The sequence below is a fragment of the Passer domesticus genome, chromosome 14, assembly GCF_036417665.1.
Source record: "Passer domesticus isolate bPasDom1 chromosome 14, bPasDom1.hap1, whole genome shotgun sequence".
NCBI classification, from domain to species: domain Eukaryota; kingdom Metazoa; phylum Chordata; class Aves; order Passeriformes; family Passeridae; genus Passer; species Passer domesticus.
Genome location: NC_087487.1, coordinates 19,086,572 through 19,097,500, shown reverse-complemented (window position 1 = coordinate 19,097,500; position 10,929 = coordinate 19,086,572). Strand labels below are relative to the sequence as shown.

General features: G+C 41.6%; 1 protein-coding gene across 20 annotated transcripts in view; it reads right to left on the bottom strand.

The window, feature by feature from the left end:
• The window catches only part of IQCH (IQ motif containing H), a 51,059-nt gene that overhangs the window by 39,509 nt on the left and 621 nt on the right, over positions 1–10,929 (bottom strand). For 6 of the 20 annotated variants that reach the window (XR_010347729.1, XM_064389313.1, XM_064389318.1 and 3 more), the window contains exons 2-9: positions 10,713–10,848; positions 10,351–10,467; positions 9,926–10,023; positions 9,518–9,629; positions 8,089–8,211; positions 2,366–2,477; positions 1,564–1,692; positions 986–1,200 (exon numbers count right to left, since the gene is read on the bottom strand). Coding sequence is in view for 19 of the 20 variants with exons in the window: in XM_064389313.1 (XP_064245383.1) it covers positions 986–1,200; positions 1,564–1,692; positions 2,366–2,477; positions 8,089–8,211; positions 9,518–9,629; positions 9,926–10,023; positions 10,351–10,440 (879 nt within the window). In the remaining variant the exon portion in view is untranslated. Of the gene's footprint in view, positions 1–985; positions 1,201–1,563; positions 1,693–2,365; positions 2,478–8,088; positions 8,212–9,310; positions 9,488–9,517; positions 9,630–9,925; positions 10,024–10,350; positions 10,468–10,712; positions 10,849–10,929 lie in introns of those variants that run through there. The other 14 variants (XM_064389316.1, XM_064389319.1, XM_064389320.1 and 11 more) reach the window with 14 other exon arrangements.

Below are 10,929 nucleotides of genomic sequence, written 5' to 3'. Positions count from 1 at the left end.
GGCATTACAAGGGTCTGGAGGGACAGGACACAGGGAATGGCTCCCACTGCCAGAGGGCAGGGTTAGATGGGATATTGGGAATTAGGAATTGTTCCCTGGGAGGGTGGGCAGGCCCTGGCACAGGTGCCCAGAGCAGCCCTGGATCCCTGGCAGTGCCCAAGGCCAGGCTGGGCAGGGCTTGGAGCAGCCTGGGATGGTGGAAGGTGTCCCTGAGCTTTGGGATCCCTTCCACCCCAAACCATTCCACAATTCAACAATCTCCATTTCTCAAGTTTACTTTCTCTCTCATTTTCACAGCTCCTCAACAGAACAAAAGTCAAAAAGTCTTGAAAAATTAAGCAAAACTCCAGAGAGTTTGTCACAGAACACAGTAATTATCCACAAAAGAAAGGAATGTCCCTTTTCCATGGGGATCAAGAACAAAGAGCAGGCACTGAGCAGTCAAGGTCAAAGTCCCCCAGAGTCTTCTGTAAATATAAAGAGAAACACCACATTTGCTTAACTGCAGTGAGGGAAATGGAGATGAAACATTCAAAAACTCTTTTATAACAGTAAAGATAGTTAGTTAAGCACTGGAACAGATGGCCCAGGGAGGCTGTGGGGTTGCTATCACCCAAAGTTTTCAGAACAGGTTAGAAAAACAGCTGTCTGCAATATTACAGGTACAAGTAATTCTGCCTGGAGGTCTGGATAACCTCCTAACATCCTTTCTAAACTGATTTTCTAAGATTCTGTAAAAAAAAAAAAAAAACAAAAAAAAAAAAAAAACCAATGCAGACAAATTTAGGTAGAATACTTAAAAGAGCAGAATTTGGGAATACACAGATTATTTGTTATTTTATTTCAGTATTTACTATTTACTGGATGTGGTTCAAACCCTCCTGTGATTTACAGTCCCTTCCTAAACCAGCTCTGGTGAAGACAGTATTAAAACCACAAATAAAAACCTCATCATCCTCACTGAGTGATCCATTCCATCAAGTACCTGTGTCTGAGGGGGAATGGGCACCTCAGATTCCAACTGCTGAGCTGGACACCTCCACTCTGGCTTTGACTTCCTTGCTGAAACCATGGAATTGCTGGATGGGAGTGGTGCAATGTTCCCTTTACTAGAGGAATGTGTGCCATAAATGGCTTCCTTTGCCTTTGGGAAGGTGATGGTGTCTGTGTTCTCAGGGTCCAGCCTGCCACTGATCTCTCCTGTACAAATAAAATGTGGATTGCGGTTTTCATCTACTTATTATCAGTTGTTAATTTAATCATGTGGCAAACAGAGGCCTGATCAGGTGGTGACAGTCATGATTCCCAGCACCACTGGGCAGAGCTTCAGATTTGGGTGCTTAAAATTTGAAATGTGCAGGCAGGAACCCAGGAGGAGCCCAGAAATGACAGGAACCAAACCCCCCCTGGGATGAAGAAATCTGATTCCTACCCAGTTGCAAGACACAGGATTTTCCTGTGCTTTATGCCCTGCAGGATTCGGTGAGTGCCCATCACAGAGATAAAACCTGAGAGGGAAGCTGGAGGTGCAGCTGAAGGTTGTTTTCAATGCTCTGTACTCACCCCGGGCTGATTTCTTGTGCTGCCTGGGGAACTCGGGGAAAGGAGCTGCTCTGGGCACAGCAGGAGGGGCTGGCAGAGCTCTCTGTGCTGCTGGAAGGATGAGCCTCTGGCCACTGAGGCTCAGGGCACCTACAAGAAATGACACTCCTGAGCAATTCCAGCCAGGAATGGAAAGGAATTCTTGGCAATGAAGAAAGAATTAAGCACAGGCAGACCCAAGTTCTGCATCAACACTACAAAAGCAGCACTTTCCTTTGATTGAAAGATTCCTGTCTTTCTTTACCTTGAAGGAAGGTGAGGTGTGCCTATAAAAATTGACAAATACATGTAAGATATTGCACCAGTGCTAATTCTGATAGATGTTTGTATATCTATAATTATATGCTTGTACAATGCAATTTAATATGCAGAATAGATGAGGATCAACTCTTGTAAAGCACAATATAATCATGCAATTACCACTAAAAACTGATTGCTAAAACAGTCCAAGCCTAGTTAAGACTGAACAATTAATAACCAGCTGTTAATCATGATAGTCTGACTGGTATTTTTACCAGAACCTCCACCACACACACAATTCTTTGCAGCAGCAGCAGCTGAGCCCTGTGACCTCCAAGAGCTGGCTCAGGGTGCTGCTCAGCAGGACACACTCCACACCCTCCACGTGGAGCAAGCAGCCCAAGCTCATCCCCACCCTCTGCAAGGTTTGAAATCACAACTCTTGGAAGCCTGCAGGAGGCAGGAAATTCAATTCCCAAACATCTGCTGCCACCAGCAGCACCCAGGGGCCTTTGGGACTCACCTCTTGGGGTGTCCTGTTCCACCAGGGGGAAGGGAGAGCCCAGGGAGTGAAAGGCAGGCAAAGCCCAAGGGCTGGTGCCTGTGGGATCCTTCCCTGTCTTCTGACTGCACACCTGGGAAGAGACACAACCTCCTCTGACACAGGGAAATCTGGGATGTACAGATTTACAGATTCTCTGCTCCTGCAGCAATGAATAATAAACAGAATTTCTGCTGTGACTGTTTCATTAAGATTTAACAGTGCACCACTCCTTTTATTACTTGTGAACATGCTGCAGTATTGTCTACTGTTGTTACTTCAGTCATTGAAAAAAGAGTTAATTAAATTTAATTGATGTCTTGTGTACTATTTAATGAAGGAATCTCAGGAAGTTTGTATTTACACTACTCCCCTTAAAACTGAGCAGTGTTTCTTGACAAAACAGTGTTAAAAAATATAAAATGCATACACAGGCAAGGAACCAGAAGGAAAAAGAAATACTTTAAAATATTAGCTTTTAATGAGTGATTAGCAAGCTTTTGGTGCAATCCAAGCCATGGCTGGGATCTTGGAGCACTGCTGTGTCCCAATTATTGAATAACAGCACCCAGCAACTTTCTAGGAAGGGAGAAGGAACTCGCAAGAGGGAAATGAGACAGACCAAAATTAACTATTCTAATCTTTCCTCCCAATTTGTCCAACAACGCTGCCCACAAGAGATAAGGGAGAGAAAATCTGTATTTTTTATCATCATATCCAGAGCAATCCCAGGCCCTCACTTCAGTTATGGCCATTCTGGAGCATTCTGTTTTAAGGGATGGAGGTGGATGAACCCTCGTGTGCTAGTGCTCCAAGAAAACAGCAACAACCACAGCACAAAGGTTAACTTGATGTCTGCTGCCACGTAAGTGCCCTGATACTGAGAAAAGGGAATTACAAACCACATTTGCCTGCTCACCCTCAGCCCCAGCAGCCTGGTGAGGCCACCACAAAAATATATAAAAGGTGAGAAATTGAATTAAACAGTGATTCCTCTTCCAGACTGTTGCTGCTGTAGCAGTGAGGCAGCACTGATTTTACTCCTGGTCAGTTTTATCCTAATTTAAATCCCAGTTATGAGGTTTTGTTATGATAAACAGCACATGAAACATATTTGTTTTCATTGTGTTCATAGAGATGTAATAAGCTGCAAGGAAAAGCAGTTCAGGTGCAGTGTGTGAGTTCAAAAGCAGCCTGGAGGCTTGGGTTTTGTTTTTTTTTTTAATTGCAGATAGATATTTAATTCTTTTTTGCTGCATCCTTTAATTTCTATAAAGTCCATGGCAGGTGTGATGCTAAAACAAGGAACAGAAATGCAATTTAACCTCTGATTTACACTGCCCAGTGCCACCACTCAGTAGGACAGGAACAGAGTGGGGCCAGAGAGCTGATCCAAAGCAGCTCCCAGAAAATTCCACCCAACCCCTTCCCTTCCAGCACCCTGACTGCTGCACTGGCTCCCTCCTGAAGAACTCAGGGAGGTACCAAAGCAAAACTGCCAACCTGCTGCTATTCTGGGAGTTATTGCCACTAAAATGAAGCCAACACAATCATAAGAAGACCTCAAAAATCATATTAAGTACTGCAAGAGAAAGGTTTTTACTTTTAACATCACTGCTTCATCACGAGCACTTCTAAAATTCAGTTTTTCAGGGCTGGAAGGGAGCTCTTAAAGTGCAGGGCAGAGCAAGGCTGACTTGCCTTAAAATATGCTTGGAGTGTGCTAAAAAACTATTTTTTCATTTCAAGTGCTTCTGAGTGTAATTAACCTGGGACACAAGAAAAACAATTCTATTACCCTTTCTAAAGTGTTTTTCTCCTGTGGATAAACCTCTCCCACTTTATTTTTTCTTTTTGCTTCATTTTAAATAGGGCACTTGTTGGAACACCACAGGGATTTTTCTGATTAGTTCTCTATTTGTTTTCTTTTTACCTAGCAATATTTAACTAGAACATCTTTTTTTTTTGTTGGTTTTTTGGTAAATATCTTTGTAAGTATTTTTTCCTCCAGTAAAAAACAGAGACTGGTATTAAATACAGAGAAAAGAGGAGTATTGTGTATCAAACCAGGAACAGAGAGATGAGATTTGGTAAATAAATATCAGAAAATCTAAGGGTTTGATAGTGATGGAAAAAAGGGATAGAACAGATTAATTTATCATTCCATCTATCTTCTCCAAACTGTCAGAATTGTTGTTAAGAAGTTCCTGTCAGGATTTGATGGACACAGCACTTCCCCCTATAAAGGGAAAGAGGAAGAACAGCAAAATAAAATCAATGGACCTAAGGTCACTTTTCAGGATGTTCAGGAGACTGTCAGGAAAGGGCTTGGAGAAGGCAAGTGTAATTGGAAAAATTTGGAACTGCATCTTCAACAACAGATCTTGTGCTGTCCTTACCTTCTCCAAGCTCTTGGAGTAACCAGAGATGGCTCTGAACTGTCAATTTCCCACATATTTGGAAAAACCAAGCTTTGCCCCTTTGCTGACCCACTGCTGTCTAGCTCTCCCAGGAACCCAGATCCATCAGAATTCTCCCTAACAGGTGTGAAAGAGAATGAAGGGAGAACTTTGGTGAATCCCACATCTGCTTTGTGAAACAGGCACCAGCAGCAGCACAGGAGGGAGATAATTGCTGCCTTGAACCACAACATGTTTTCCTGGTGGGCAGAGGGCCAGCTTCCAGCAGGCAGGATTTGTGGGATCAATTCCCTGCTTGGAATTCAGGGCTGAGCCTCCCTTCGTGTCCGGAGCCAGCTGCAGGCAGCAGCCCATGGCATCCCAATCAGGCAGGGAGTTTGTCAGGGAATGCTGAGCTGCACACAAACAGCTTCAGCAGCTCTGCCCGCGCCCCTGCCTCGCAAAATGACACTCCAGCTCCGATTCCAGATGACAAGAACTGGATAAAAACTTCAAACAAATGGTGACCTTTCAAAAGATTAATTTGTTTACCAACAAAACGTTCTGCGTTTGTCAGGAGAGATGGGGGTGACCTTCACATTCCCATTTCCAGGTTGAGAGGATGCTGACTGCACTCATCTGTTAACTTAACTCTCTCTCACCAATTATTTCCTTTTTATTTTTAGTGACAAGAGGATTTTATTCAATCACCGTGCTGCTTATTATGATTACATGCCGAAATACAAACGCAAGGAGCTTCTTTTGATTTACTGCAGTGTGACATCAATTTGTTTAAGTCTCATCCTGCCACCACTGCCAAACTCTGCTTTGGCTGTAATTAGAGCCACACGCCTGGCTTTAAAACACAATCAGCTTTGGGCCACCAAAAGACCTGGTTTTCTTCTACAGCTCCTTCCAGTCACTTGAAATGAAAGGAATTTCCCCGCTTGGCTTTATAATTTTGAAAATAAATACACTTTCAGGGATAAGCGTTAATGATTAGCAGCATGCAAATGCTGAATAAAGAATGAATAATTGAAGATATGATTAGAATGGTTGTGCTCAAACAAGTGAGCTTAAAAAAAGCCCCAGAATCACTGCCATCACCATTAGAGCTACACTAGATAAGATGCAACTCATAAAGGCTAGAAATCATCACCATATTAAATTCTACCTCATGAATAAATGAAAAGGTTCCTAAGTTTACAGTATAATATACATTTATAAGAAAACAAGGACCCAAAAGTGCCAGTATAATTCTATAACAGAACAGCAGCCCTATGAAAACAGAAGGTAGAGCTGTGAATCTTTTCTACATTGCAGCAGTGCATCAGAATTATTTTTGCAGCAATTCAGATTACTGTTCCTTTGGCTGGATACTCCATGGGAAGTATACATATTTAATAATTATCCACTCATCATTTTTCATCTCTCATCCAGATATAGGCTGCAAAAAAAGTGATGCCCAGCGTGTGTTTCAAAGAGAATTACAGCCCTCATTTTAAAATAACTACAGAACTTAGCAGAGGATGAAGCATTATTATTAGACCCAAAAAGGTCCAAAAGGGCAACAGTTAATTGTTCTTAGTTTCTATGATAAAACCCAGCATCAGCAACTTTATAATACCAAAAGAGCAAGAAAAGACATCATTTTTGGTGAAACAATGAAATCCTGACTAATAATTTTTTCAACTACTGGAATGGCAGGATAATAAAAAGTCCGGGTAGATTTGTGCTTGACCCCTCAGGTCACCTCCAACCCCGACTTTTCAACCTCACCACGCTTTCAGCCGCTCAGCCCTCGCTGAAAAGCCCTGAATGGCGCGAGACAAGCAATTAGTTTCGAATTTAATGTGAATTTACTCGGGTGAGGGGGATTTTCCGGGTTTTTTTGGGGAGCCGCTCGCTGACCCCTGAGGGACGAGCGCGTACGGACAGCGCCCCCTGCCGGCCGGCCGGCCCTTCCCGCGGCCGCCAAAATCCACATTTCACCCAAATTAATCTAATTTCACACCTGAAACTGCACGCAGATTCACTGGCCTTACTGCTAACAATCATACATATCATGTAGCATCATATAGATCGTATAAAAGCCCGCCTTTAAGGGCTGGTAGACACCACCTTTAACAACAAACACATCACAGCAAATACCAACTGCAAAAATTTTACAGCCAAAGAAGGCAGAACATCCCAAACCACACATTGTGCCCCAAGATTCCAAAATTTTGATGAGAATAAATTAGAGAGGAAACACCTGCTTGGTTTTTAAGCCTGTCAGCTCCTCAGTAACTGTAAATATGTATCTGGGAGCCTGAGTAATTCACATTAAATGCTTGCAATTTAAATCCCCAATAAGTTTTCTGTGCTTCGTGCATGTTTCAGGGAGAGTGGTAAAACACATGGCTCTCTGCAGTCGGATCATATTCCTCTCTGTGAGTGTTTTAGAGTGGTTCTAAAAAGCTATTAGCCATGATGTTTCTTTCTAATTAACTCTATTATCACAGGGTTAGACAAATCACCTCTTAAGTCTGGGCAGCAGCTTTCCAAAAATCATTTTTTTTATAAGTGGCAGCTCACAACTGTGCCATTCACAGATTCTCTTTATGTTGTTTAAAACCAAACACCCCAGAATCTCTCCTAGAGCACTGGGCTTGCTGCAGGATGCTTCTGTCACAAATTAAATTTTAGAAGAGCATCCCCATGTGAGACCATTGGCTGCGTGGACCAGAGTGCTGTGCTAAATTTGTGAACATAATTGATTTTTTGGAGGGATGGCTGTGCCTACGTTTTGTTTTTTTTTTGGGGGGGGGAGTTTTTTGAAAGCATTCTTTGCTAAAAATATCATCTTTACATTTAACTGCTGCAGAACGATTACAGAACTGGCAGCAGAACCAAAATTTGCAGTTGCAGGAGGGAAATTTGGAAAAATCTAAACTTCATCTTGCACAATTTGAACGCTCCCAGAGCAGAGAGAAGAAGAATGGGGTTTTAATTCTTCCTGCATCTTTGGGTCACATCCAGAAGTCCCCAGGCTTCAGTCTGATTTTCCTGACATTGCTGACCATGCACATCTCATGTATTATCCCTATTTTTGCTGGATTGGGACATAAACCTGTTACATGTCAGATCTGTTTTCCCCAGTATTACCACTCAAAATGTTTTGATCTTTAATACCCGTGTCAAAAAGCAGGAAATTATGAGGAAATAACTTTTATGTAAATATTTTATTTAGGACTGATAAATATTAACTGTAATAGTGCAAAGCAACGCGTATAATAAACCCACAAAATATTAAAAGTTACTTACAGGAGCAGATATTTTCTTAGCTATAAGTGGCAGCCTGGTCTCATCGTTGGGATGTTTTAAACCAGCTTTATTATCCACGTTCTCTGGGTCAAGCATAATTTTAAAATCCATTTCCACCTGCTGCTGAAATAGAGAACAGGGATAATCCTAAAATAACTGCACTGGGGCTGAAGTGTTTAGAGGCAGAAACTGGCTGTAACATGTTGTAAATTTGCAAAATGATGATAAAAAATGGTATTTTTTGACTCCACACAGAACTGGGCAAACAACAAAGTGCCTTTATTTAGATGGAAAACTTTGTTTAGTAAGGAGTGGAACTATTATCCAAATGGACACATCAATGCAGGCACAGAAGCTGATTATTAGTAAATGAGGAATTAAAAACCCCTGACAGTAATCAGAATTAAAACATAGTTCTTAGTGCACTCTGTGATCTGCATGGAATGAGTTTGACTATTCTGCTAATAAAAATCATGATGATTTAAATCCCAATGGACAGAAAAAGACTTTACAAGTTTCTTTTTGTTATAAGAAACACCTAAAGCATGCCTATAAAATCCAGAGGGATGCCCTATGTTTTTATTACAGTAGAAGTTTCTTAAGTTAAAAATATTTTTGTGCACATTCTTTTGTATAAACATACAAATAAATCCAAGAAAATTCAATTTTTTTCAAATAAAATATGCCATAAAAAGTTCAACAATCATCAGATGTGTACTTGAACTATTGAACAACTGTGTTACTTTGTGAAAGCAGTAAAAATGCTTTAATTTATTTATCTGCACTATATATTCTCTCTTCTTTTGATGGTAATTACAAGCAGATGTATCAATGAGATGCTCATTTAGATTTGGGGTTGTAAGAACACAAGTTATTATCCAAGCCAATTACTCTTTTACCCACATGGCTGCACAGAGACAGAAAGTTCAATTTTCACCTCATCAGTGCTTTTGTGGTATTTATTTTATTACCATAACACACCGTTATGCAGGGAGGAAACTGCTGGTGCTATTAAAAAAAAATAGAATTGGGGGAATTGAGCACCTTTCAATTAAAACAGAGATGATTCCCAAAGCAAACTCCTCACTCAGGCTGACAGGGAAATGATCAATGCAGGGGGAAAGTGCCACAGAGGATAACAAGAACTGGAATTATTAATAAAAAACCACCTGATAAAAGTGGCTTTGTCAGCTCGGGGGGGTGGGAAGTGCCAATTCCAAACCTGCATGGATGGCACTGGAATCCTTCCCAAGGTAAGTGTTACCCTGGGCTGGGAGAAGGCTCCCATCTCAGCTGCTCTGCTGAGGATTTTTAACACTTTCACCGCGGGGTGCTGCCAGCCCCTGACTCCAGGGCATTGTGGCATGCACAGGACACCAAGCACTCCTTGACCCGGCCCCTGGCAGGAGCTCAGGGTGTGATTTCAGACCTGAGGGCCCTGGCACGCTCGTGGGGCTGGGATGCTGCTGCCCTGCACAGCCACGGGCTCCACGCGCGGCAGAACCAGCTGCTCCTGACAGGCACCAGGAGCAGGATTCCTGCTGGAGACAGAAACAGGCACTGAGCTTCCTGAAAACTTGGCTTTCACCTGCTAAACCCACCCTGCTTTCATCCAAATGGCTGTATTTTTACTTACATTTGCATTTAGCAAAAGTAAAATCACAGGAGTTAGCAGAGCACTGCTGGAGCCATTTAGAATTTCACTTACATTTATTTTTTTTAAACTTAAAATCAAAATAGGAAATGACTAAACTAACTTTTTCTAGGTCAACACTCCCATTTGCTTTACATGATTATGTCACCTCAGTTTTTGCAATAAAACATCTGTTTCACTTACCACTTAGGGGGCTCTTTGGGATTTACTTCTTTATTACCAGCTGAAGAAAGAGTTAACTCTTGGCCATTTATAACACTGAAATAATTTTCAGCATGCTTCTGTTAGAGGGAAAAATTATATTTAGTCTATTAAAAAGATATAATGGATGCTAATTTGATTTAACTTGGTTCATTAAGCAACCAGGTCTTTGCTTGACTGAAAAGTTGATAAACTTTGTGCCTCTGTTGGACTAAAAATCTGATTTTGGCTGATCAAGATCAGTTAATTCTGATGACCCAAAAAACAGAGCCATCATTCTGAACTGTAATGTCTCATCAATTGCTGATTGGAAAGGGATCTTGTAACATAAATAAGGGGCCCAAGTGAATTATTAACACAGACTTTAAAAATGGAATAATTTTCTGGATCTGCTCTATTTTACTTACTCTCAGCCCAAGTTCAGTCCTTTCAGGTGCTTTTCGGAGGTCACAAAAATCCACGGCTTCTGCATTTCCTTTCAAGTTGTTTCTTTCCATTTTAAACTTCTGAAGGGCTTCCTGAATCTAAAAGCAAATTAGGACAAAAATCATACTTGCAACCAAACCCTATGGGGTTAGGTAGGATTTAATTCAAATTAAATTATTCCAAAATAGAGGATAAAAAGATCCATGCAACTCTGCACTCTCAGGCTCTCACACTTCTGTACTACTATAATATTAATATTGTAATTTAAATAAGAGAATACAAAGCCAAATACTTAAACTCACTGGCTGTAGAAAGGCCGGAAAAACTCAATTTTAAAACAAACCTCACACAGCAGTGACAATAAACCTCAGGACTGAGATTCTGCGCTTAAGGAACGATGTTTCCTCACACATGGCACAGGTGCTTTCACGGGGCAGGGATCTCAAAAGCCTTAAGGAGAGACACAAACTGCAGGCAGCCTGTGAGGAGAGCACAGCCCACGGCACACCCGAGTATTTACGTTAATCAAACCGCTCCGCGCCCCCAAACCCCGCGGCGCC